The following is a 26,487-nucleotide window of genomic DNA, read 5'->3' as shown; positions in this document are numbered from 1 at the left end:
AAGAAAAAAGAAAAAGAAAAAGAAAAAAGAAAAAAAAAAAAGAAAAAAAAAGAAAAAAAAACATTGAAATTGTACTGTCGGACAGTCCTTCGGGAGATGGGGTCTCAGTGGAGAATGTCCTGGTAACTCCAGGCAGGGAGAAGGACCAGCTGAACAGTTACAGTTCTCGGTGTATGTACAAGAGGTGAAATGGTTCCTGTAAAATAAAGCACGCTCTCAAGAGCCCTTGTGGTGTCAAAGGATCTGGTTTCCGAGCTGGTACATCAGCTTCTGGGAATTACATCAGATGTTTTCAGAAAAGAAAGAGTTTGTTTTGGAAATGTTTTTCTTGTTACATAAGTAAGCTGCAAATAACTAGAGATTGTTGTACCAGTAGAAAAAACAGGTTGTGAAGTTCATTACAAATACAGTATAAGATTTTCCAGGTGACCACTAACAACAGTAGTGTGATTTATGACTGAGTGCTTTGGATCACACCACCTGCTTCCAACAAATCCCTGAAGAAGAGATTCATCAATACCGCAAGCAGCAGTTCCTCTCCTTGTGGATGGAGCTGCCATTTGAGTTCATTTTTATGCTTTGACACAGGATACATGCCCTGAAAAGTATTTTTGGATATTTTTTTTCAGGATTTTCATTATTTTCAGAGCATTTCTGATGCAGGAGAGCCAATCCATTAACATGAACAGTGGATGAATTAAAGGCTTCTTTGTGACAACTTTGTCACAGTTCAGGGGAGGTCTCCATGACATTTTCTGTTATGGTCTATGCCACAGAGAGTCCCCAGACTCGCAGTTGAGGTGTCCATCTACATCTACATGCTGCAGAAACTTTACCTGGACTGCCTGCAACAGCAGCCAGCAGCACAGGCGGCCCCTTCTCTGCCAAGGGACTCCTGCTCCCCCCGGAGCAGCAGGGCACGTCACTGCTGGCTATTTAAGGGCTCCTGGCACACTTTCCTTCTCAGTGAGGTAAGCAATCTAGCAGGTGTGTTGGGAACAAAGCCGTGCTGTGAACGAGGCGAGCTGAAAGAAAACCCTCTTGCGACCCAAAGATGCCTAAATTCATTGTTAACACGAATATAAGCAAGGACAAAGTTCCCGAGTCTTTCACAGGAGAGCTCACCCAGCAGTTATCAAAGGCAATGGGAAAACCAGCTCAGGTAAGTCGGGATGCTCGCGGTTTCCATTTAGCCAAGTGTGCCTGTGCAATGGGCCATTTCTCAGGAAAGAGCTGCGCAGCCAGCCGGTCTCATTAAACATGTAGGAAAGCAATCTCCGCTGTATCTGGCTGAAGGGAGTTATTTCAGAAGCAGGTTTTAGGCTTGTATAAGCCTTATCTCCCCAGAAAACAGGTTAAACCAAAAATGGGAGTAGGATTATTTTTGTTTTCAACCCATGCGGGAAGATAATTGACTACTTCTGTGAGGCTGATGTGCTCTACCCCTCTTCAAATAAAATTTCATCAATCTATCAAAAAAATGCTTCCTGTTTGGGGGAGCAGAGGTTGTCCTCTGCCAGTTCTTGCATAACAGCTCTGAATATAAAGCTAGAGGGCAGGGCTGGGATGCAGCTGGGACAGGCTTGTGCAGCCCTGTGGAAGGGGCATGTAACGTTACTTAGAAATACACAGGGAACAACAAAGTCTTTTTTTAGGACAGGCAAACTCTTCGTGACAAAGGAGGCAATAGAAAAGGGAGAGAGTCTTCTGGATATATCAGAGAGAAGGAAAGGATTAGGGTGGGCAGGAATGCAGAGCTTTCCTCTCGCAGGAAATGGTACCATCTGAAAAAAAAACACTGATTTTTTAATCAGTTGTGTGTTTTTTGTCTATTGGAAATAACATTTCAATAAACATTTTCAAACCATCTAAGGTGAAAATAAGGTGATTAATATCTCAGCTTGTTTTTTTTAACAGTAACCTGCTTCTGGGATAGGTGTTTAGAGGCATGTGCATACCTACAAGCGGCATGCAGCGAGCTTAGAGCACAGGGTGTCCAGCTGGGGAGAACGGGGCTGGAAAAGTGGTACCTCAGCAGGATCCCCTTGGTTCATCCTGCGCTGCTGTGGCTGGATGCACCTTGCACCCAAACAAGCTGTAAATGGCAGCCAAGGCTAATTACCCAGACGCTTCCTGGTACTCAGGCTTGCTTTTTTTACGAGGGGGTTAATTGCTGCTGAATTCCAACGATGCGCTACTAATAAACGTGGGTAAGAACAGAAGCCAAATGGGTGCCAAAGGAACTGATCCCTGGATTCCCCAGTGTGTGGATGTGACACTACGCATTAGCAGCAGGGAGAACTGCAGGCTGCTCGTTAACGTTAACATGGATACTTTCTTCCAGTTTTCCTGCTATCAAGAACAAAAGCAGGATTAAGCTGTATTTTGTTTAACGAGGGGGGTGTTGGTCTAGACCTCAGCTGTGTCAGTTCACATTTACCTCAGCAGGGAAGACTGCAGCAGGAGCCAGTGAGGTGCAAAATCTCTCAGGAACGCGGGGCTGGAGCAATGCAGTTGCAAACCCCGGCAGCATTCACTCATCCCTGCATAGGCAGGGAGAGCCTGGTGGCTTGGAGCAGATTCTGGCTGTTTTGCATGTCACCGAGTGCTCAGCACCTGAACTTTCCACCCCAATCTCATGGGCAGCAAAGACAATGCTGCTACAGGGTCCTCCTCCCAACGCTGTACTTGGGCAGAGCGTCCAGAGCCCATCTTCCAGTATGGAACTGGGTGCTCTGGGGTCAAAGCCTGCAATTACCTACAGTGTTCACTGCAAGACTGCGGCATTTGTCAGGCACTGGGCACTGCTAGGATCCCCTCCTCCCTAGACGTGCCTCCTGCCCCATTCTGAATGCTTCAGCAGGGTCTGCCTACACAGCAGACTCTGGACCACCCACTGCTTCAGTCCTGCCTTTGTTTCTACAGGTCCTGGCTTCACTCCTGGCTGCAGGAGGAGCAGAGGTGGTGCCGGCTAGCCAGGGACAGTTGCTCAAGCTGAGGAAGGGGCTGTCCTGCACGTGAGGTGCAGTGTGTCCATCTGCCCCCCACCCCAATTATCTTTACCTGAAATCATTAGGAACTGAGACTCCCAAGCCCAGCTGTCATGATGCCTTGTTCTGGCCCTTAACACAGCAGGGAATATCTCAGAAGAATGCAAACTTGTACAGTTGGGTACCAACACACAAAAGCCTTGAGTGTAACAAGCAAGGCTTGGAGGACAAAGTCTTCAAGGAGAAGACAGAAGGCAGGGAAAGATTGGTGCTCCACTGTAACTTCACAAGCGCACGAGTGAACCTATTTGCATTGTAGTAAGTGGTAAAAAAAATACCTGTAACTGCCAGTGACCATTCTTTTCAGTTTCATGTGTTGCTAGTAGTTTTAGCTAGGAAAGCAGCCATCAGTTCTATCCCCAAATGGTATATTATGGGAGTACTTTTTACCTTCTCATCTCTGTGACTTGCAGAAAAACATTCAGGAGATCTGAGAGTGCAATGAAGTACATACAAGAAAAATTCAAAAGCCTAAGTAATGGCATCTGGGATTTTGCGATTTTCAAAACTTTTCCTAACATGGCAAAGGAAGATAATACTCTTTTTTTTTCTTTTCTTATTTTTTTCCCCAACAGTATCTAGCAATACAGATCTCTCCTGATCAGGTGATGTCCTTCGGCGGCTCCACAGCCCCCTGTGCTATGTGCTTTCTTTACAGCATTGGGAAGATAGGAGAGCAGGAGAACAAGGTCTACTCCAAATTGCTCTGCGACCTGCTGAACAAACAGCTGAAAATACCATCTGACAGGTGAGCTCACACAGCAACTTGTCTGATGTGACTATGCACAGATTGTCAAAGCTCTTAATCCCAAACCTGTCCTCTGGTGTTTTCCTGTTAACATATTCCTTGAAGATGCTAAATGCCAAGTCAATAGAGCAACTCTTCAATTAGAAAGAGGAAAGGAGCAATTGGATGAGCTGCAGAGCCCAAAAGCTGTAAAATCTTAGTTAAAAGTTAATCTTAGTTAAAAGTGATGGAGGTTCAGGTACAACGTGCACAAGCCCAGGTACAGATGCATTTGGTAGTTTGAGTAATATCTGCCAACACCTCCCCACTGTTTATGGGGTACAGGGGGAGGTCTCTTGTAAGAGCTTTGATTTAGATAGAAGCATTTCTAGTGCTTCTCCTGAACGTACACCAATCTGCCTCAGAACCGACTTTGTGTCACCTTACTTTAGATATAGCATCCTAAAACTGCCTTAAAACAAGAAGCAGAAAACCACTCCCAGCTCCAGGATGCAAGTGGACAAGGCATCTGGGGTTACAACACGTGAATTTACCTTCCAGAAACTGCAGAAGGCAACGTGCAACTTGCAGAGAGGTGGTGTGGCCCTGTGATGTGCCGAGCTCTGGGGCCAGGCAGCAGCAGGACCATGTCCTGCTGCAGGAGCACCCTGGCCAGCTGCAGTGCTCTCCTCTCGGCAGCTAACAGCACCTCTCTTCTCTTTCAGGATTTATGTCAGCTTCTTTGAGATCAGTGCTGCCAACGTGGGCTGGAACAACACCACCTTTGCTTAAGTGCTCTGAGGTGGTGAGAGCTTATTCTGAACACTCACTGTGATTTTTGCACGCTGCAGCTCTAGTTGTGTTATCTGTGTATGCCACGAGTGTAAAAGCCAGGGGTGCTGTCCTAACATCTTGTCTGCTGCCTCAATAAAAGTAGAAGAACAGAGGGAACCTTTACACCTGAGATTCTCCTTATTCTGGAAGGGCCTGTGGCTGAGATGGGAGGGTGCTTTCTTAAAATATTCCTAAAAGACGCTTGTCTTTAAAACACTTCCTCCCTTTGAAGATGAACACTCCATTCGGGTTCATTCTGGACAGTCTGAACAAATTTAATCAAGTCAAGATAGTTCTGTTTTCAAAATACGCGTAAATGTACGTCAGGATGTGGCTATTGATGTGGTGCATGGACCTCACTTCAAAAGGAGGAATGCAGGGTTGTGTTTTATTGAAAAGGGCTGAGTTGCAGTCCAGGTCCTCCTTAGATCCTACACTAGGCAGACATCTAGCTGCTTAGCAGAGACGCTCATGCTGCAGGAGCCTCCCAGGGTTCACAGCAGACAGAGGGAGTAAGTGGAAAAAACCCACTGCCTGCTGTCCTGCCCTCCCCTTTCATCCCTTGAGCAATCTGCAATGACAATGAAGATTAGAGCACGGCTCAAAATGAGGGAGACACAGGGAGCTATTCCCAGATGTCGAAGTGGTGAATTATGAAAGGAAGACTTCCACTTAAATGCTTATCATTCAAGCCCTGGGTCAGATAATATAATTTGCTTCCAAAGGAAAATAGAAAGATTGAATGCAGAACTATTTCCTGGAGCTCTGAGATCAGGTGTCCTATTTTTTTTAGAAAAAAATAAAATATTTTTTTGGGGGGGAAGAATAACCCCCATCTCAGCTTGTTCACCCCTACTTAAAGCCTTACAGAGTTGCTCACTGAGGAAGGAAGGCATGGCACGAGGTAGGTGTTCTTTCAGCAGAATTGCTCATAGACAATGGCTACAGGGCCCCTCAACACAGCAGGACCTTGGCTGAGGAGGCCGTTCCCTTCTCCAGAAATCAGTCTGCCTTCCTCACACAGCCAGCAGCTCAAAGAGCGCCTCCTCTGTCTGCCCTTGGAGGCACGGCACCAGCATCTTCTGATGTTCTCCTGCCTCCTTCTCCCTGGCCCAATGGCTCTGTGCTCTGGCTCTGACTGCAGTGAAGCCAAGCATGTCCAACCACAGCCAGCAAATGCCCCAGCCCTGCTATTTGCAGTCAGGCTCCAGGGAAGACCCCAGGCTCCAGCCAACCCCCATCTCTGCTGAAGCCTTCCTGTGCTAGATGCTTTCCGAGTTATTCTCAGAGCATCCAAACACTGACCTACACGTTCCTAAGGTAACTCTGAGACCAAGTACAGCCAAGCCCACCTCTACTTGTTAACAACCACGCTTTATGCTCACTAATAGGGAATATGAAAGCTTTTTTTTTTTTTTTTTGGCTCTACTTCATCATTAGAATGCTGTTAGATGTATTTCTGTAAAACATTTTACCTTTCAGCTTCTATCTGTTTCAAACACACTTCATTGTTCTTATTTTAATCACAAGCAGTTGTTTTAAAGCAGATTCATCCAAAAACATGATTACAAGCACGTCGAGTAATCACTCGAGGGAAAGGTGCACAGATGTGTGCTAGCACTTATCTAATTTTTAAAAATGCATCTTTACAAGCCATGAAAATATACGCTCTGCTACTTCCTCAGTCAAGGGAACACAAGAAGGAAATTGCAGGTGTCTCTCCATGGTGTGAGCAGCATGGCCAGGGCCTGGTGCTTTGGGCCTGGCGGGCCGCAGAGCATCACCCCCGTGGTCCTGTTGCTCTCCCAAGTCTTTTAGCCAGGGAACTCCCACCCCACGCCTGTGCAACAACTCTGGGAGGGAGAAAGGTGGGAGGAATAAGTGGCACTGTGCAGAGGGAAACATCTTCAGGTCTCAATAGAGCTGTTAATCACTAAAACGAAAGTAAGCACTTCAAGTCCTGCCAGTTCTGTGGGACAGCCTGTGCCTCTTCAGATCACCTGCTCTGTGTTCAGGGCTATGTGTGTTCACATGTGCAATGCAGATGTACCAACGAGCATTCTAGCAGCGGCAGTACCGGGACTTTGTTAAAAATTAACGTGCTCGATTCCTGTCTGGAAAATGTCTGCACACAGAGGGCTCTGGGCCTGATTCTCTTCTGCCTTCCCGTGAGTCATTTCAAGCAGCGCCGAGCTGCAGCGGGAAGCAGGGCGGCGAGTTGTGCCCTCCGCAGCCTACGTGCACCACATCACATAGCCAGCAGAAGGCCCATCTCTCAAGACGCCTTTCCCCAAGGAACGGGCTCACACCGTTCCCCTTCTAAGCAAAGGAATGAGAAAGAAAGGAAGAAAAGAAAATCTTTTCTTTTTTTTTTTTTTTTCTATAAATCTGGCATGAAAATGAGGATGCTAAGACCACTTGCGATCTGAGTGAAGCACAGCAGAGAATAATTAACGAGCCCACCAGCCAGACGCATTTTCACTCACATTGTGTAACAGCTATGCACACGGTTAAAACGAAAAAAAAAGCACAAATATGCCTTGATTTTGCAAAAGGACACAACCCCCTTCCCATCCAGGGCCAATATCCCCATTTTATAACCGCCAGGAGAGGCGGCCCTTTTAGTTTATTTTTTAGGGGGGGCGTTGTGGCGGGTCCCTGCAGTGGGGGGGGGTGTAGGGGGTGTGTGTAGGGGGCTGTGGGGGATTCCAGCCCCCCCCCCCCCCCCCCAGCGGTGCGGCCCCTTTAAGGCCGGCTCGGCTCGGCCCCGCTCGCCCTAAAAGCGCCGCCGCCGCCGCCCCCTCGCCCCACTGCGCCGCCGCCGCTGCAGGTCCCGGTCCCGGTCCCGGTCCCGTTCCTCTGCTCTCCGCCACCGCCACCAACCCTACCGGCACCATGCCGATGTTCGCCATCCAGACCAACGTCTGCAAGGACGCCGTGCCCGACAGCCTGCTGGGCGAGCTCACCCAGCAGCTGGCCAAGGCCACCGGCAAACCCGCGCAGGTCGGGGAGGGCGGCGGGGGGACGGGGACGGGGAAGCGGGGTCACCCCGGGATGGGGCCGGGCAGGGATCGGGGGGGACGTGGGGCTGGGGAGGTGCCGGGGCAGCGGGTGGCTGGGTGCACATGGCCGCTTCTTCCTCCTCCTCCTCATCCTCCCCACGCCGCCTGTAGGGGCGGCCCGGACGGGCAGAGCCGTGGGTTGCGGTGATTTGGGGTGTGTGTGTGTGATTTGGGGTGTGTGTGTGATTTTGGGGTGTGATTCCTGGCACGGGAACGTAGCCTTTGGCCCTTATCGCCGACCGCGTGCCCCACGCCCGCAGCAGAGGCAGGGGGAAGCGGCTGCCTCGCCTGCGGCTTTGCCCAAACTCAGCCTTCGGATCTGGAGCCCAGAGACAGCATCCGGGGGGATCCCAGCATCTGGGAAGATCCTAGCAGCCTCTAGTGGTCCAAGGCCCCGTAAGGAGGCTGGGAGTTGTTATTGGCCTCCAGAATGGCACACAGCTAGCTGCACGATGCTTAATGCTGAGTTTGGTACCGCAACAAGTCTCTATGAGGAGAGGGAATTAATTGACTTACTCCTTAACTGTTTGTTCTCCCATCACAGTACATCGCTGTGCACATCATACCTGACCAGATGATGTCCTTCGGGGGCTCCACGGATCCCTGCGCTCTCTGCAGCCTCTACAGCATTGGCAAAATAGGAGGGCAGCAGAACAAGACCTACACCAAGCTCTTGTGCGATCTGATCTCTAAGCACTTGCACGTATCTGCAGACAGGTAAGGCTGGGGTGTGATGCTGACCTTGTTCCTCTGGTGCTCTGAAACTGCTTTGAAAACTTCATTTGAAAGCATAAAAAGCCAGTAATAAGTCCATGTGTTTGAAAGAATACAAAGTGAGCACTTGCAACATTCTTGCATCCATGTAAGAGTTTGCCTACAAACTTTCCCTTGAGGCCTTGACTGTCAAATGGCTTCCTGGCTCAGAATAGGGAAGAATACCAGGGTATTAACAGGTTGCAGAGTCTTTTGCCTCTGAGGTATGATGTCTTATAGTTGGAGGTTGGAAGCTCAAGGGACTAGGAGTTACAGGCTGGAGCTGAAAGACGGGGTAGGAATGAACTACCTGGCTGTGAACAGCTCCCTCACGGGCTGGCAGGACTCTGGGGAATATCCGCAGGGAGCGGTGAAGGCCAGGAGGAACCTGCTGCCCTCTGCATCCCAGAGCTGGAGGGAAGAGCCAAAACATCTCTGGAGTCTGAACAGCCCCTGACTGAAGAAGAGTTTAAAAAAAATTTAAAAGATTAAGTACAGTCCCGGGCCTCCAAGGAATATTTGCTGTTATGGGTTCTGTCAGACAAGTTAACTAGATTTTGGTAGAAACAAAACTCCATTTTTTTCTTTCTGGGGAACAGGAAGCACTCTCCAATATCCTGTTGCCTTCTCTCTCTCATCACTTACATAAATGTCACTGTATTCCTGTGCCTCTTCTGCAGGGTGTACATCAACTACTTTGACATGAATGCTGCCAATGTGGGCTGGAACGGTTCCACCTTCGCGTAGAGCTCCCCCCGTACGAAAAAGCTGCTCCTGGACCTACCCTCACGCTGCCCATAGACACCACGGCACAAGGGGCCCTGGGCTGCTTTTTTCGCCCTCACGGAGCGATGGCTCCTTGCTCGTGTGTTTGGATACCGCTGCTTCGACATTCCTCTGTTTTTTCCGTGTAGGAAACGAATAAAGATTTAGAAATAAAACAGTCTGGTGTGAGCTGTGGCGGTTTGGGAGGGCGGTGGGGTGAGGTATGTGTGGGGGCTGAGAGCTGTGAGGAATAAATGCTTGAGGGTCGGTGCTGCTTGTGTGTGGCAGCGCTCCGCGATGATTTCTACCTTGCTGGGCGCTGGGGGCGCCTTCAGGACGCCTCGTCGCCTTCTCCGTGTCACCGCCGGCGCCGCAGCGAGGCCGGGGCCGCCTCCTCGCCTCAGGGCAGCGCCGCCTCGCGCCTCTTCTGGAGCCTTCTGCCGCTGCGCGGGCCCCGTGGCGCCATCTTGTGGCGGCCCCCGGCGCCCTGACGCCATCTTGTGGCGCTGCGAGCCGCCGCCATGGCGCTGTTCGCCATCACCAGGTGCCCGGGGCCGGCGGGAGGCTGAGAGCCGGGCTCTGGCGGGCGGGGGCCGGGCCTGACGCGTTCGTTCTCGGCTGTTTCAGGTACGCCGCGGAGGAAGAGGAGGAGGCCGGGGCCGAGGCGCAGGAGCGGGCCCGGGTCCTGCTGGAGCGGCTGCGCGAGCAGGCGAGGGCCCGGCAGCTGAGGCGGCAGAGGGACGAGAGGCCCCGGGGAGCCGGCGGGGAGCCCGCGGCGGGCGGCGAGGCCCCGAGCCCGGGGAGCGAGCGGCGGGGAAGGCGGCGGGAGGCTGCGGAGCGGGCAGCAGGAGGCAGCGAGGAGGAGGAGGAGGAGGAGGATGGAGGAGCAGCGCCCGCCGAGGGACGTGGAGCAGGCGGTGGTGAGAGGGGCTGGGGGGGCCTGGCGCGATGGGACAGCGGTTCTCAGCCGAAAGATAGGTGTGAGGTGCCCTTTGAGTACCTCGCTGGGTTTATTTGAGAGGAAAGTTCTCTTTCTGAAGCCCTATGCTACAAGCTTTGGGGGTGAATTTAGTGTAAGGGCAATGTGTGTCAGCTTAGTGTTCCACTGTCTCTATACCACCACCACAATGTGTAGCTCTTGCACTTGGATTTAAGAGGAAGGATGAGCTTGCACATTGCTGACTACATTCTGTGGTGTAAAACGTGCCCTGTATCACGTTTTTGAAGCATGCTCTGACTTGCGGCTTTGTATTTCTGTTATCTAGATTCTGAAGAAGATGTTAAACAACAGGAAGACAGAAGAAATCTTAAAAATAAATCTAAAAGGAAGAAGAGAAATGATGAAACTGAGAGAGCTGAAAGCAAGAAAGCACGCAGTGAAGGAGCTGAAGGAAACCAAAGCACAAAGGACGAGCTGCCTGGAGCAACCTCGGGGGAAGAAGCAACTCCGCCACCTTCCAGCTTGGTGGTTCTTGGAGACTACGACAGAAAGCCCGTGCAGAAGGTAACTAGCTTGACTGAATTTTGATGATGGTTGGGTATAAACAGGCATCTTACCAGCTTATTTTAATGTATGGTATTGCTCATTTGATGGCAGAAACACTTTGTGACTCTTTTTCCCCCACTTCAGGTTCAACCCTTTTTACCACAGTGGCTTGCTCAACCTAAATTACTGCAAAAACGTATCAAAGAGAACCTGATTCCAGTGGGGGATGTCCCAGGAATTCATCCAAAGCTATTGAAAAAGCTGCAAATGAATGGGATAGAGTCCTTTTTTCCAGGTACCTTGATAGTGCTCTTTCTTCCTTTCTGAATTCACTTCCGTATTTCCTGAATCTGTTGCTGTATGTTTCATGTGGTCAATGAAATAAAATATAGAACAAAAGCAAACCTAATGCACTGAAATAGTTTTAACACTTTACTTTCAAAGACTTAGGTAGGCTGAGTAATTAAATTTGGTATATCTAGTCATAAATACAGTGTCAAAAAAGATGTCTTTTGAAGTAACAGCTCACAGCACACAAAGGAGACTGATCTTGCCTGTATCCTCACATTTTTCTCCCTTAGTTCCATGCATGTGCTTTATTTCCTTGCCTTCCACCATCTTTGGTATTAACTGGACCAATCTGGGAACCTGTTCAGCTCATTAAAAGGAATTAAAGGGAGCAGCAAACTTGAATGACTTCAAAGCCTACAGGAGGTGTTCATTTTTCTCCTTGGCAGATGTTGCTTCGTTGCTCTGTTGCATAGTATGTGTTTTTATAGGTGTATTTTGTACTTCAAATAAAGGATGCTCACAGACAAGCATTCATGGGTTTTAAATCTGCCCAATGTCACCCTAACACGAAGACAAGACATGTATCGAGTTGAAAACAATATTTAACACAGTAATATCTATGCTGAGTGCTAGAAATAGCTGAATTCTTGGAACGGGAAATCTCCGTGTTCAGTGCTAAGCTCATGAATGAAAAAGAATCAGGGAAAAAACATAGCATTTCTACTAGGATGTTTTTTATTCTTCCTCTCTTATGTCTGTAGCAGCAACAGCACAGATAGGGAAATAGATCCATTGTATAAAACACTGCTTTCCTAGATGAGTCTTAGTCCCATTCATTAACTCTGTAGGTAATGTGTATTCCCATTTTTGTTCAGTTCAGGCAGAGGTGATTCCTGCTGTTCTGCAAAGTGCGTCCAACGGGTATTTGATGGGGCAGGGAGGATACCGCCCCAAAGACATCTGTGTCTCGGCACCTACTGGCAGTGGTAAAACCCTGTCCTTTGTCATACCAATAGTACAGGTGAGTTTACCCCCAGCAAAACATAGGGCAAATGTTTTGCATGAACAAAATCAACCCCGTCCTGAACTTAGAAGTGGGTTAGAAAGCCAAGGAATTTGTGGATGCAAATAGATACTTTGCTCAGAGCTGTCTGAAGGAGCTGTAGGAGGAGTATTCTTCACCACAGCATCCTACTCCTTTTTGCAGACAACAGGCGTAGTATGAGGAGTTGGGAGTATGGAGGGGAGTAAAATGGAAACATAGAACTCTGGAAGGTGTCACGCCCATCTCTTCTCACTAGCTTAGATACAAGAAGCTCCTTTTCACCCCATGGCTTTCAGGGACTTATTTGGCCTCTGTTTTGGCAGGTTCTGCTAGATCGAGTAGTTTGCCAAGTACGAGCTCTGGTTGTTCTGCCCACCAAGGAACTGGCACAACAGGTATATAACTTAGCTCTTCAGCTTTTCACTGAGAATTGGGCTGAGGGAAGGGCTGGTGCAGGGAATATTTTGTCTGGCTGTTCAGGGATGCAGTTTGAACACACTGTCAGTGGGTTTGATGTTATTAATGGAAAGTATTACTTTCACTGATTTTGTTGTGGCTAACAAAGCACATCTCTTTGCAGGTGAGTAAAGTGTTCAACATTTACACTGATGGGACAGGTCTGAAGGTCGTTTCAATTACTGGCCAGAAATCTTTTGCAAAGGAACAGGAGATGCTTGTCCAGAAAAAGTAGGTTAAATGCTCTTTTGATAAGGTTTGTGGGGATTGTAAGCTATTTAATCTTGGTGAGCAGAGGTCAAAATGGTGCTTATTGCATCACACCATCATGCAGTAATGATTTTTGATAGTAGGTTCATGTGGTAGATGCATGAACCTACATGTTTTTGACAAAGTGCCTGCTACTACCCCTCTTTGTGGTTGTTGTGTTTTTAGATTTTTGGGGCTGTTTACCAGCTGAGTAGAATGCAAACGTTTACCTTGTGCCCACAGGTACAAATGACTGTTCGGGGGTTTGCTGCAGTTATTAAGCTTTTTCTTCAGGGCAATGAATAATGTCACTTTCTGTTTAAACAGGTAGTACGATGGAGAATAGTGCTTAGTGTCCAGCATTGTCTTTGTGTGCTGGTAAACTGTGTGTTTGAATTTTGTTATTTCTCAGTTAAATTAAAAGAATAATGGGAAAATCTTAAGGTCTTTTGACCAAGGATCTCTTTTATTTGCCTTACAGTGTAGGGAGAAACTTAGTGATGAGCTGCTTGTTCTTTCAGAGTGACAGGCTACTGCAGCCTTGCTGATATCATTGTGGCTACGCCGGGGCGGCTCGCAGACCACATTAGCAAGACCCCAGGGTTCAACCTGACACAGCTTCGCTTCCTGGTGAGTCAGCTCCACAGGTGTCCAACCTTAGCGCGAGGTCCGTTGGATCTTCCTGCTTTGTTCTTTCATGGTCCATAAATACGTCTCTGTTGGAACTGTTTTGTGGACTTGGTCCTTACTTCAGATTGCTCAGGCAGCTGTGTCACGATGAGAAGTTTTATTCCAACTTGTGACACCCAGGCATCCACACACTTCCCCTTCTGTCTTACCTTCGTGCAGACACAAATTTGGAGTGAAGCCCTATCAGTCAAAAAACAGGGTAAATTACAAACTGTATGAGCTTCCACTGTATTGGAGTCTATGCAGAGACAGAGCTGCCATCCTATTTTGGTTAAAGGTGATTTTTATCTTTTATGCAAAGGCATCAATTGTATTTAAATGCAAATGAATTTGTGTAGTTTGAGTGTCGGTTTGGCTACGGAGCAACTGAAACAAAAGGAAAAGTTTGGAGGTAGAAATTTCTGCCTTCAGTTGAGGAACAACAGGCAAGGAAAGAAATTATGTGGAGTAGAAGCTTCTATACATCTTGCATTCTTGCTCACTGTTACAGTTACAAAAGAGAAATACAAGCCGCCTAAGCACAAGACACTATTAAACAAGCAATGTTTTTTGTCTTTGTGAATTCAGATCATAGATGAAGCTGACCGTATGATTGATGATATGCACCAGAATTGGCTGAACCAAGTTGTCAAAGCTGCTTTCCAAGCAGAAAATGACTCTGGCTCCAGTATGCTTTTCCAGAGGACCAAACCAGGGCCTGTAACAGCAGCAAGGTAAGTTGCAAAATGCTTTTCTTTGAACCGTTTGCGTGGATGCCAGCACTCAGATGCCTGTTTCATAGCACACTCACAGGCACTCCCAAAGCTTACTTATTCAGAGAAATGTCTGCCAAATTAAGGCAGCTACTTCTTTAGAGCTCTAAAAAGCAGGCAGTAAACAGCTGGTATTAAAGGATGCCTTTTAGACTGAAATCTCTATACTGTATTCTTCGAGCTTTTCTGAACTAGACTAAAGCAACATCAAAAGAATCCACAAATATTGCAAGTGTTTGAATCATTTGCACATTATCTATAGCAATGCCCTCTGGCAAGCTGAGTAATGAATTTGAAGGAAAATGCTAGAACTGTGTGTCTGCAGCTGCTGTTTTCAAATAGCAGGATAGAGATGTGTCAGAAACAGATCAGCAACCAAGGAAGGAAGCAACTAGGATGGGGGCAAGGGTGACCGATGTGTGTTGTGCAGCTGAGTTGAGAATGCTGATCCAGTTCCACCTGTGAACTCCTCTATAAAACAAGGGTAGAAAAAAACTCACTGGAAAGGCCCAGAGCAGAAGAGCATCAAAAAGAGTTAATGGCTTCCCTTGTAACATCACCTAAAAGTACTTCTGGAGGAAGTCCTTTGCCCTAACCTCAAAGCTCAGTTTCTCTGTACTATTTATTTCAGCTGCTGCTATCCTCAGATACCTTTACAGAAACTGCTGTTCTCAGCCACACTGACCCAGGACCCAGAGAAACTGCAGCAGTTGGGCTTGTTCCAGCCTCGCCTCTTCACGTCTGTATATTCAGAGAAAAAAACACTCAGAAATGGAACAGAGATTGAACAAGATGCTGAAGAGAAATACACACTTCCTGAGGGGCTATCGGTATAACATTAATTCTCTTGTAACCATGAAAGTAACTTTATTTGGTAGCTGTTGAAAGAAACAAGATGCTTGAGTAAGATATACTAGAAGATCAGTTTAACTCTGGAATAATGTTTGTAACCTATATATTAATACAGCTTTCATATGATGCCTTGTGTTACAGAGGTACTGGGAGAAAGTGGCTTTGACAGTATTTATGACCCAGAGAGCTCTGCCTTTGCTGAGTAATGAGCAAACGGAAAAACATTCATTTGGTTAGGATTAGAATTCTTCAGAATTCAACTTGTCTTCATGCAGAATTAAATTTGCTATCAATAGGGAGCAGAGATATGAAGTAATAATGTATTAGTACCTTTCAATTGTGCTTTACATACGTATGTATAACATGCATTTCAAGGCATGTGGTTACAGGTCACCCAGTAGACAAGGCAGTGCGTGTTGTTGCTTGCCACAAAGAAGTGAGATCACTCAAACAGCGTAGTTCTTGCACCTCTACCTTGTGTTGTGTTCTCCCAGCCCGTTGCTGTGACTTGTTCTAAGAGCAGTGACATTGTGGGGTCTGGTTTTGTTGCTATCAGTTGCAAAACATCCAAGCCTGTGTAGGTCACAGACAGGTGGTGGGTTTCAGTGGAGGTAGCCTGGAGGAAGTAATTTTTGTCTGAATTTCTTCCCTGCTGACTGCAGCAATGTTACGTGCCTTGTAACCTGAATTCCAAGCCTTTGCTCCTCTTGCACTTCATGCTGACAATGAAGTTTACCCGGGTGTTGTGTTTTACCAACTCCAGGGAGGCGTCCCACAGGTGAATGAACACGTTAATGAGATCACTTGGCACATAGCTACTGTGGTGATGTGACAGAGTTAGGTAATAAAGTGACCGTTTCTATGCTATTTGCCTACAGATTGTTCCTGCTGATTCAAGCCTTTGGTGGAATCACTGTGGCTGAATTTTCTTCCCGGTTACCCCCCAGTGAGAGACAGAGAACCATAAAAGAATTTGAACAAGGAAAGATACAACTGTGAGTATCTTAAATAAGTTTCCTGCATGTCTTCAAATATAGATTATTTCTAGTGTGAAAAGCTAGTTAGAATCAAGAAGATATTTAAACAGGGACCGCTGTAAAACAGAGCATGTGGGAAACAATTTAAAAAATGGGTGTGGGACTTTGGTCTTCTGACTTATGAACTGTTTAGACCTGCATGTAAACTGGCCTGTTATTTTGTAACAAGTAGTAAATGTATCTGCTTTCTCGTGTTGTTGCCCAAAATGTACATACAGTTCTGAAAAATCTTAGCTTTACTGTCTGTGGTTAGGGGGATCTTGTGTTTACTGGAAGAAAATAGATGTTGCTGCTAGAACTACATATAGTACTAGTGCTTCCTGCCACAGAAACTCCCAACCAGACTGTCAGACAGTTTTACTTCTATTCATTTTTTTGATTTACTTTGTGATTTTGGTAACCATATGGGATTGCAGCTATAAGATGTCCCTGAGAAGAAGGTAAATATTATTTTCTGGATTTTCTTTTTGTCCAAACCCTATGTGTTTAAATTTTTCCTTTGCTACCAGAATTTCACACCTTACTGAATGCACACAGCACATTTAAGAATTTTTCAGATGGTTTACATGTTTTTAGCTTCCGGTACACTGGGAGCCGTCTGGATCAGTGTCGTGTGCTTGCAGAACCTGGAAACACCAAGCAGCTTTTCATGTACAGCTGCAGTGGAACTTATGTAAATGGCGTTATTAGCTGTCTGATCTAAGGGAGTGATTTATAATGTTGTTTTCCTGTTCAGAGGCCAGAAGCTGGCTACCCAGTTTGAGCAGAGATTAGCAAGAGTTGTGCCGTGTTCAGTTGTTTTTTGTGTGTGTAGTGCAAGAGGGGTTACCTGAAAATGACTTCATGTATTTAAAACCAGGTTAATCAGCACAGATGCCACTGCTCGAGGGATTGACATTAAAGGAGTGAATTGTGTGATAAACTATGACGCACCTCAGTTCATCAGGACATACATTCACCGGTAGGTAAGACAACCAGGAACAAAAGGAAGGTATTTGAGCTTGGCTTTCTTTGAAATACATAGCATAAGTAACATGAACTTAAAAGGTGTTTTTTAGCTTTTGATTTATTATTTTTTTAACTTCAATATGCAAATAGCTTTTTTAATCAGAATTTAATCCCTAGCATTGCCAGAGCAATGTAGTATTAAAATAGAGAACTAGCTTTTGTAGAGAACTAGAATAGAGAAATAGAATAGAACTAGAACTAGCATAGAGAACTAGAACTTTTATATAACCCTGTTATACAAAATGTATTTTACAGGAGTTAGAAATACTGTCCTGGACAGCACCAAGTTGAGTTTCCAGATGCTTAGAAGACCGCAGAGGCTCTGGAGCTGTAAATGAGCCTTGGAAATGCTCATCCTTTGTAATATGTGGCTAGTCCTGCTGTGTTAGATGCAAAAACTTAGAATCATACTTTCCTTACATGTGAAGAATTTCATAATCAGACTTCTGAAGCTGATGGTGGCAGTAGCTACGTGGCTAAACTGACTTGATGCTCCTTTTTTTTTGATTTCAGGGTTGGAAGAACAGCTCGTGCAGGAAACGTTGGCTTAGCTTTCAGCATGGTCCTTAGAATTCAGGTATGTCATTGGTGTAAAATTCATTTGAAAAGGAAGCATAGAGAGGAGAGTAAGGAAGATAAGGGTCATACTAATTTCCACCTTCTCCAGTCAGCTGAGTTTTGTACTGGAAATTCCTATTCAGTTATTCCCTGACTAGGCAGCATGTTCCAAAATGTGCTCATTTTCTAGCTGATAGGCAATGGGGTTTCTCAACTCCAGTGAAGGGGAGGTACTTTCATTTCTTCTTCTATTGTATCTGTTTTGTTGCACAGGAACGCAGGTTTCTGCGGATGTTGAAAGATGCTGGCATCCCAGACATACAGAAGCACTTGGTGAAGGGCAAGTTATTAACGCCATTGGTGCAGCAATATGAGGAAGCTTTGTCTAAACTTGAGAAGACAGTCAAGGTAACTGGAACAGGAAAGAAGATTTTAAAAAGCAAACTACAGCTTACACGGTTCATTGCAACTCATGACGAGCACAAGTATCAGAGTCCAGAAACCTCTTTAACTGAGCTGTTTCTGTATCAGTATGAAGGAAGCTTTTTTGGGTGCATCAGAATTGAAGTACTCAGGAAGGGTTGGGAGGAGAGGAAGGTTTTCTGTTAGAAGGGTAGACAGTATTTGTGGCGTCCCCTTTACTCTTGGCTTTCTCTTTATCTCTTGAGCTTGGGTTTTGGCAGCTACCCAGAGGCAAGCAAACAAAATGCAGAGATTGAGTTGCCTTTTGTCATTCCAGAGTTTTAAGATGGTAATTTACAACCATGCAGACTCACAGCCATGCTCAAGTTGGGTGTATCAAGCCAGGAAAGTTTTATCCACAGACTGTCCCTTCCACACCATTAGGAAGTTTGAGAGCTTTCAGACAGAAGCAGGATAGCATTTAACTTGTCAGATTGGTGGACTAGAGATCCATAATGGACATTGTTGTGCTGTGTGGTGTGGGGAAGTATTCTGCTCTCTACTTTGAGGACTCTTGATAAACACCTGTCCTTGAGAAACTATGATTTTGAGTTGCAGATTAGGAATGTCAGAGAACTGGGCAGAAGAGATCATTAAATTGTCCCTTTGCTCTCTGAAGTTCCTTCTGTGTGACCCTGAGACAGGAGCATCTTCAGTCACCTTCTCAACTTTAATTTTGAACAGGGGGAGCAAGCACAGAAACGAGCCTGAATGAATGCAAGCAGAGGAGATTGTTTCATCGCACTGAAGCTGCTGAGCTGGACTCTACTACCTAGTACCGTAACACAGATATGGTTCCTGAGCTCAAGGGTTGTCTCCTCAAACTTATCATATCTTAAGTCAGCTGTTACAGACCTTGTTTCCCTTTCAGGGACACGGGTAACACAGTTCATTTACTGGTTTTCAAAAAAAGAAAAAAATGTTGCTTTGGAAAGGGCTTTGCATCCTACCCTCCTGGCATATGTAAAACCAGCAAGGAGCTCTACACCATTCTGAATTTGGGCTGAGGGAACTGCTGGTCACCAAAGGTCTGAACTGTGCCCTCCTTGCCTCTGAACTGGGCCAGATCTCGGTTCTGTATTGCGCAAGGAGCAGTATCCGCAAGTGCATGAAAGCATAAAAACCTGTGCAGTGTCTATAACAGAGTACTGCTTGAAGAGCTGTTCTAGGCTGAAGGGCCTGGAACTTTTAAATAAATACTATATAAATATTTTTTAAAACATTCTGTGTCTGTTAAAGATTCCTGGGTGCAGGGGTGGAAATAGCACTGAGGGGGTTTTTGGCTGGGCAGTCCTGTGCCTTTGGTGTTTCTTTGCCTGCATTGTTCCATTCGGGGGCAGTGGTAGCAGCAGATGCTGTTTCATATGAGGCTACTATTAATGCAGGGTAAAACGTCCAACGTCTGCAGTCAACTGCTAACAGTAGGAGCCATAAGTCTGTATTTGACACATGCCGCTGGTATTTTTAGCTGCCCCAGGCAGAAGGCGTAGAACTACCACACAGCTGTAGCCTCCAACCACCCTTGAAGACCTTCAGCAGGAAGTGTTTCAGCACTGCCTTGCTATTTTGTGAAACAAAATAATTGTACAGCGGTGTTAGCAATACATTAAGGGAGAGAAAGGAAGGGGAAGGTGCTGGAAAGATTGGGGGGTTGGATGGCAGGAGAGGTGGCTGCGTACTGTAAAGGTGGGATTGTAAAAGTGAAGCCAGCCTCTGCCTTCCTGCTGTGAGCGCCCTCCTCTCGCTGTCACGCTGCTTTTGCTTAGCATGGATGGTGGAGCAGGAGAGTAAAACCAGCGCTGTGAGCTCCTCTGGGCACACACATGGGGCTTTGCTTCAGGTGCACCGATCCCGCTCGCTCCTGGCTTTGTTTCCTCGTCCTTATGTGTTGATGGACGGCCGTAGAATCACAGAATCGTTAAGGTTGGAAGAGACCTCAGCGATCATCTGCTCCAACCGCCCCCCTACAGCTAATGCCACCCACCGGGCCATGTCCCCGTGCACCACTTCTAGTGGCAGGGGGCGAGAGCCCGCCCCGCAGCACGCCCCTGGGCTCGGCTCGGCCCTGCGGGGTGGGGCCGGGCGCTAACGGGGCGGGGGCTCTGAGGCCGAGCAGGGCCGTGCCAAGCCGTGCCGAGCCGTGCCGGCGGAGGAGGGAGCAGCAGCAGCAGCATGGGGCTGGAGCTGTACCTGGATCTGCTCTCGCAGCCCTGCCGGGCGCTCTACATCTTCGCCCGCACCAACAACATCCCCTTCGAGTTCAAGCACGTGGAGCTGATGAAAGGTGAGCGGTGGCGGCGGGGGAAGCCCCCCGGGAACCTCCCCGGAGCCCCTAGGGGGGTGCTGGGACGGGTCTGTGCCTCCTGTAAACGGGAACTAAACGGGAACGGGAACTGTGCAGCTGGGGGCTCGCCCTGCCCACCCGGGGCAGCTGCCACCCCTGGGTGCTGCATCGGGTCCTGCTGCCCGTGGCACTCATCCTGACGGGGCTGAGCAGAGGCTCGCAGAGGCAGTGAAAGCAGGGGGGGACAGCCCGGTGGCCGGGGATCTGAAAGCCGTGAGCTCCGGAAGGGAGGCGTTTCGGATTGTTTGGAAGCCGACCGGGAGCTGGTAGGCACCTGCCCGAGAGGTAGGCTATCGTTCTGCCAAAGGATGCCCAAAGATCTGCATCTCCCTTTTTTTGCAAGAAGAGCTGGTAAAAACTGCCCTTCAGCCTTTTCTGAGCTCTGCGGGATTTGAAATTGAGCTAACGTACTGGCCTGAAAAATCATGTAAGGTGAGAAGGCTTCTGGGGCTGAAACTGATAAAGAAACAAAAGAGGCTCCAGCTCGTAACTAAAAAAACAAACCTCAGGCGTGTTGTGGTTGAGGCTCTGGGTGTTCCCCTCCGAGCCTTGGCTGTTCATTGAACACACCTCGCTGCTTCACTCGCTCATCTGGGTAGGAACAGATTTTGCTGTTGCTTGCAGCTGAGGCTAAGCCCATCCTGTCCCTTTCCCAAGGAGCGCTTGTGGCGAGACGCTGAGCTGACGGAGAGGAGGAAGCTGGTGGGCAAGCCGTGAGAGCATCATGGGAACAGAGAAACTGAAAGATGTCAGGAAACTGAGAGGAAAATAAGTGAAATCAGTCTCAGCTTTCCAGTGCTCTGTGTCCCGTGGTGTCAGTGGATTTTAGAGGGGCGGTTTGGCTTACAGGAATACTAAAGGTGCATCCCGCTCCTGGGCTCACCCACCTCTCCTCTGCGGGGCTCCTGAGAGCTGGGGCTGGATTACCCCAGGATCTGGGTGCTGAACAGAGGGGTGTGGGCACACTGGCCCCAGAAGGAGCCCTCCCTGGGGGCTGCAGTGTGCCGTGACACGTGCCAGTGTCTCAGTACATAAGGACCAGTGAGGGGACGGGCGCTGTGGTTTGTGCTGGTGGCTGGTTCAATCGTGGCCCACCTGAAAAGCTCCTGGGTCCAACAGGGGAGGTCTCGAAGAAACAGGGAAAGAGTGAGCCGGGATAAAGATCACACAGCACTCCAGAGACACCCAAGGATCGGAATCTGTGACCTGCGTGTAGGAAATGACAATGTCTTTTTGAAAAGGGGTGGAGGAGACAGGCTGCAAGCCAAATAACAAGGGGAATAGTCACAAATCAGGTTTGCCAAGTGCTAGGAAAAGTGAGACCTCTTCCAGAGCATCTCCCGGGGCACAGAGATACTCAGTTGACTCACACAGTGGGGACATGGCAGAGGGTTAGGTGTTAGAGAAACCTCAGTACAGATACACAAGTATGACTGAAGCCAGGGGGCTGGAAAAGGTTGGCATGAGCAAAAGTGTGTAGGACTGGGCCCAGATGTAGTGAAGCACGCTGAGACTTCAAATGAGCAAAACATCTCCAGTCAGGTTCACTCTCTGCCTACTTTCTGGGGGAAAATATCTATTTAGTTTGAGGGCTAAAAAGATAGTTGAATATAAATTACCTTATATTCCAGCCAAAAAAAAATCTGGCTTTCTCCCTGTCTTTGGGATCATGTTTGTGGTACTGAGATCCCTTTCCCTCTCCTCCAAGCTGCTTGGTGTTTGCTCTAGGTTTGTACCCTGACAGGTAACCTCTGAGCACAGACTTTGTGCAGATAGAGTCCTGATTTGACAAGCACTGCTGGTATGAAAGGACTCTTAACAACCTCTTGACAAAGGTCAGAATGGTTCTGGTATGCAGGCAATAAGCTGACATCATAGGGCAAAGCCAGTATGCACCCTGCAGCACTTCTTGGTTGCTTATAACTTTAAACAGGACTGTACTTGTACAGTCAAAGCTGGAAACATGAGGCCGGATGGTGCCCATGGACTCCTCAGGTGCTCCCAGATGGGTGCTGAGCATCACTGGTGAGTAAGACGTCTCGTTTCCTTCCTCAGGGCAGCACAGGACTGAGGAGTTCAGGAAGGTGAACATGCTGATGAAAGTGCCCGCACTAAAGGACGGTTCTTTCACCTTAGCAGAGAGGTAAGGCTTGAGTAAGCTCAACCCTCTACTAAAACGTTGGTTGTCCTAACGCCTGGATTCTGCCAGTGTGCTGCTGCCTCTGCTGGGACTCCAGCCCAGACAGTTGCTTACCTCTTTCTGTACATAAAATAAACTTGTGTTTTAAGGGAAACTTTCTCCTGTAAGCAGCTCAACCAGCACTGACTGGGAAAAATCTGTGAGCTGCTGCTTGGAGGCAGCTTGCACATAGGCAATGTTTCTGAGCTAAAATACCTGTCCTCCTGTCCTCCAGCTCTCTGCCATCAGCTAAGGGCTGTTCAATGCACTGCATCTGACAGACTGCACCTGCTGCAGGATGGCCAGGCAATGAAAGCTCTGATTTGGTGTGAACTCATTCTGTGGTTTCATACTTGCTCAAAAATGTCCATGGGCTTACTGTACAGCAGGCCATGTCTGCCTCAGTGTGCTGGTATCTCAGATAATTGATGTCCATGAGCAGCTGGTCAAGCCAGCACGAACTCTGCCATGTGCTGTGACTACCTGACAGTTAACACAAATACAAAATTCAGGGAAGGGAGAAAAGACAAGGTGCTTCCATCTCAGATTGCCTACTCACTGCTGTGTCTTGCTCGCTGGCAGCATCGCGATCCTCCTGTACCTGGCCCGGAAATTCAAGACTCCTGATCACTGGTACCCCTCTGACCTGCAGAAACGGGCTAGGGTGGATGAGTACCTGTCGTGGCAGCACGTCAACATTCGTGGGAAGGGGAGCAAATTGTTCTTAACTAAGGTAAGACCACTGTACATTAAAAACTGAGTGCTACAGCCCAGGAAGTAGCCCCGTGTGCCAGGCCCTTCTAAGCAAATGTACAAGCCAGCTGACAGATGGGAACAAACTGGATCTGGGATTGATGTGGCTGATCAGCAGAGCCAGGTCTCTGCCATATCTGAAGTAGTCTGGATCCTTCAAGTCATAGCCACTTCTCCATGCACGCCCTGAGGTCTGTGGGACTCGTCCCTTGTAGATGCAGTCTGGAGCAGCACGTCCCATGTGTCTGTCCTGGGTGAGCAGCAAACAGCAGATCCAGCTTGCTGGCTTCTGCCCAGCTTCGTGGAAAGAATGAACCTCCCACTGGAAAACAAAATGCAGCTGCTTGGAGATGATGCAGCCTTCCCCTGAGAGAAGACACTTGTGGTTGAAATTTCAGACTTTCTAGGGAGGAGGCACGGACAGACAGGAAGCAATGGACACTGAAGTTAATCGGTCATGGGAGAGGAGCAGTACCAGCTGTTCCTGTGCACGGCTGGTGGACAATCCTCAGAAGAAGTCAGGTGGAGGCCTGGACAAAATTTCGAGAAAAACATGAAAAAAACAACTTTTTTTTTTCTCCTTGTCAGGTGCTGCTGCCTCTCCTTACGGGCCAGCCACTGTCTCCAGAGAAACTGGAAGGTGTTACTGAAGAGCTGAACGTTGTCCTGAAGCAGTTTGAGGAGAAGTTCTTGCAGGACAAGCCCTTCATCGTGGGCAACGAGATCTCCCTGGCAGACCTCGTAGCGCTGGTGGAGCTCATGCAGGTGAGCATCAGCTGCAGTGCTGTTGGATATGCAAGTTGGATTGTGGGCAGGCCAGGCTGCAGCACCACCTCCTTCGTGCCAGACCTTTCTCCCCACAGTTTACTCTTTAGTGGAGTTAAAACTTGTTCCGTTTTGACTTTGACCAGAACTGAGTTTGCCAGGGAACACCTACTTTGAGACACCTCTCCCTATAGATGTTTGGATAAAATTCCCATTTTCTTGTATTTCTTCTGGGGGAAAAAAATAAAAAAAAATTACAAAGTAGACAGAGAAGAACGAAGGAGGGATTGGAAGAACAGCTCCCTTAGATCAGGAATTCAGGAGGAGAGAAAGTAAACTCTGTATTTGTCTTGAGGGAGCTGGTCCTTGTTAACCACTGCTTTGTCTTTTAAGTGGCAGAATAGGGACGCCTCACCCTCATTCCTAGACAGAAGTACTGAAGCACTGCCCATGCTGTCTAGGAAGAAAATCACCTTCTGTTTTAGGTTAGAACAGATCTATTGATTTTTCTCAAAGTACCAGGATCAATGTCATAAAATGAGCCACAGAAAGCAGAGGTATTTAGATGAGAGACTGGTGTGTGTGGACCTCTGTGCTCCACGTTAGGCAGTCCTTGGGTTAGCCGTGGCTGTGCTTTTGGTGCAGGACAGCAACTGCTGAGCATGACAGCACTTGCTTCCTGCAAGCTAAGAGCCAGAGATGATCTCCACCTCATAAACTCCACGACTGTCTGCTGCCTTAAGCTAGAGGCACATCTGTGCTCCGTTCTGGTCCCAGCCCTGGCAAACACTTCGGCTGACTGCTGGCAGGAAGCCTCACGCCCAGGTTCTGTTGCTCTCTCTCTCTGCAGCCTGTCGGTGCTGGCTACAACCTCTTTGAGGAGAGGCCAAAGTTGGCGGCATGGCGCAGCCGGGTGGAAGAAGCGGTGGGGAAGCAGCTCTGCCAGGAGGCGCACGAAGGGATCTTGAACGCCAAGAATTTGACCGCTGATAAAATTGCACCTGAACTGCTGGAGCACTTCAAGCACCAGCTCCTAAAGCAGTCTAGCTAGAATTAGCTAATTCCACTCAAATTAAAATGAATTATTTTGTGCAGGCTTTTTCCAATATTTCTGCATTTCCTTTAAAAATCATACAAAAACACCATTCCACAAAATGCACTTCAATTACAGTCTTTCTGCAATTTAAAAGTGAAGAAAACTAAGTCTTAAACACAGTGCAGTGAGCTGCTTTCTTCTCTCATCCACTACAGATATATGAGCTGCAGCCCTGTAGGCTTTTCTTTCTTGCTCTAGCACCACTGGATCTGCTTCAGGACAGGCAATTCAGTCCAGGTGGCAACAAGGCCAGTCAGAACTGTCCTTTTTGGCAGAGGTTTCCTGAAAGTGTGACAGAACAGAGCTGCCTGAAACAAGGCCTTTTAGTTGTAGAAAATGACATTCACTTTGCAGCAAGCTCAGGTAGAAGATTTTTGCTCGCTTGGTAAAGAGAATGGCCAAGAACCAGCCCGTGGCAGGGGGACCCTGCCCAGGAAGGTGTGGGAGCACCTGGCCACTAGAGGCTGCTGCGCTACGTGTCGGAATAAAGGGACGTAGCAGCCTAGGAGCAAGGAGGCTGTGCAGGTTTTCAAGCGAGGTCTGAGAAGGATGGGGTGAGTCCCATGACTAAAGGTCCTCAACTACAGACTTCTGCTATAATCTACAAGGAACAGACTGCACAGCTGAGAAAAGCTGCTTTTCTAGGTGAAACCACTGCCAACTACACGGTCCCCCTCCTCAAACCATATTGGTGCTCTGTCCCTTCCCCTGAGCTGCCCTGTCAGCTCGGTGGAAGATATTTAAGCCAGGTTCTCCACTGCTGAAGGCTGCTGTGGCTGGGCCAGTACCCGTGGCAGAGGGAGCTGTGGTGGCCAGCCCCAGGGTGAGTGGAGTGCCTAGCCAGTGAACCAGCCAGTGCCTCAGTACTGTCAATGTTCCACTACTCTTCTGTCGTGTCAGATTCTCCAGTAAAGTTAATGGTTACACTTGCCATGTGTAGTTCTGTTTGGATTTGTAAACAGGATTTGGAAGGGAGCGGCCATGGATTCATTACACACACTTGTGCAGCTGCCTTCACAACCTCTTGGCTGTGTCCTTTTGTACGCCTCTTGCCTTCCTGTCCTCTTCCTGCCTCTGTAATCTTCCATTTCCAGGTAAGAGCCATGACGAAGGTTCTAGTTTCCAGGACTGTTTTTTTCCTCCTTGTTGGGCACCAGTTGCAGCTGGAAGTCTGTCCGTCTCTGCGCTGTGATCTGCTAGGTGGTTACACCACCCACGGTGGTGGCAGTGTGGTGAGATGTTGGCCACCTCAGCCACCTCCAGCATACCACAG

General features: G+C 47.9%; 4 protein-coding genes across 4 annotated transcripts; all 4 read left to right on the top strand.

The window, feature by feature from the left end:
- The first annotated feature begins 464 nt into the window (after positions 1-464).
- Positions 465-4,734, top strand: LOC101796948 (macrophage migration inhibitory factor-like). The gene is made up of 3 exons (XM_005023529.6): positions 465-1,162; positions 3,626-3,798; positions 4,503-4,734. The coding sequence occupies exons 1-3, from the start codon at positions 1,055-1,057 to the stop codon at positions 4,567-4,569; spliced, it is 348 nt and encodes a 115-aa protein (XP_005023586.1). The 5' UTR covers positions 465-1,054; the 3' UTR covers positions 4,570-4,734.
- Positions 4,735-7,406: 2,672 nt separating this feature from the next.
- Positions 7,407-9,367, top strand: LOC101804212 (macrophage migration inhibitory factor). The gene is made up of 3 exons (XM_027470098.3): positions 7,407-7,614; positions 8,218-8,390; positions 9,107-9,367. Exons 1-3 carry the CDS (start codon positions 7,507-7,509, stop codon positions 9,171-9,173), a joined length of 348 nt encoding a protein of 115 aa, XP_027325899.1. The 5' UTR covers positions 7,407-7,506; the 3' UTR covers positions 9,174-9,367.
- A 210-nt stretch (positions 9,368-9,577) lies between these two features.
- On the top strand, positions 9,578-19,299 carry DDX51 (DEAD-box helicase 51). Its single transcript, XM_027470072.3, has 16 exons — positions 9,578-9,735; positions 9,819-10,111; positions 10,457-10,695; positions 10,822-10,972; positions 11,844-11,989; positions 12,337-12,408; positions 12,594-12,700; positions 13,240-13,348; positions 13,976-14,121; positions 14,792-14,990; positions 15,675-15,790; positions 15,891-16,007; positions 16,909-17,010; positions 17,571-17,634; positions 17,889-18,023; positions 18,762-19,299. The coding sequence occupies exons 1-16, from the start codon at positions 9,713-9,715 to the stop codon at positions 18,786-18,788; spliced, it is 2,046 nt and encodes a 681-aa protein (XP_027325873.2). The 5' UTR covers positions 9,578-9,712; the 3' UTR covers positions 18,789-19,299.
- An 871-nt stretch (positions 19,300-20,170) lies between these two features.
- On the top strand, positions 20,171-26,145 carry LOC101797125 (glutathione S-transferase theta-1). The gene is made up of 5 exons (XM_005023530.6): positions 20,171-20,361; positions 22,477-22,564; positions 23,183-23,333; positions 23,942-24,118; positions 24,969-26,145. Exons 1-5 carry the CDS (start codon positions 20,250-20,252, stop codon positions 25,167-25,169), a joined length of 729 nt encoding a protein of 242 aa, XP_005023587.1. The 5' UTR covers positions 20,171-20,249; the 3' UTR covers positions 25,170-26,145.
- The last annotated feature ends 342 nt before the right edge of the window (positions 26,146-26,487 follow it).

This window comes from Anas platyrhynchos, chromosome 16, assembly GCF_047663525.1.
Source record: "Anas platyrhynchos isolate ZD024472 breed Pekin duck chromosome 16, IASCAAS_PekinDuck_T2T, whole genome shotgun sequence".
NCBI classification, from domain to species: domain Eukaryota; kingdom Metazoa; phylum Chordata; class Aves; order Anseriformes; family Anatidae; genus Anas; species Anas platyrhynchos.
The sequence above is the reverse complement of the archived record's forward strand: the minus strand, read 5'-3'. Positions and strand labels throughout refer to the sequence as shown.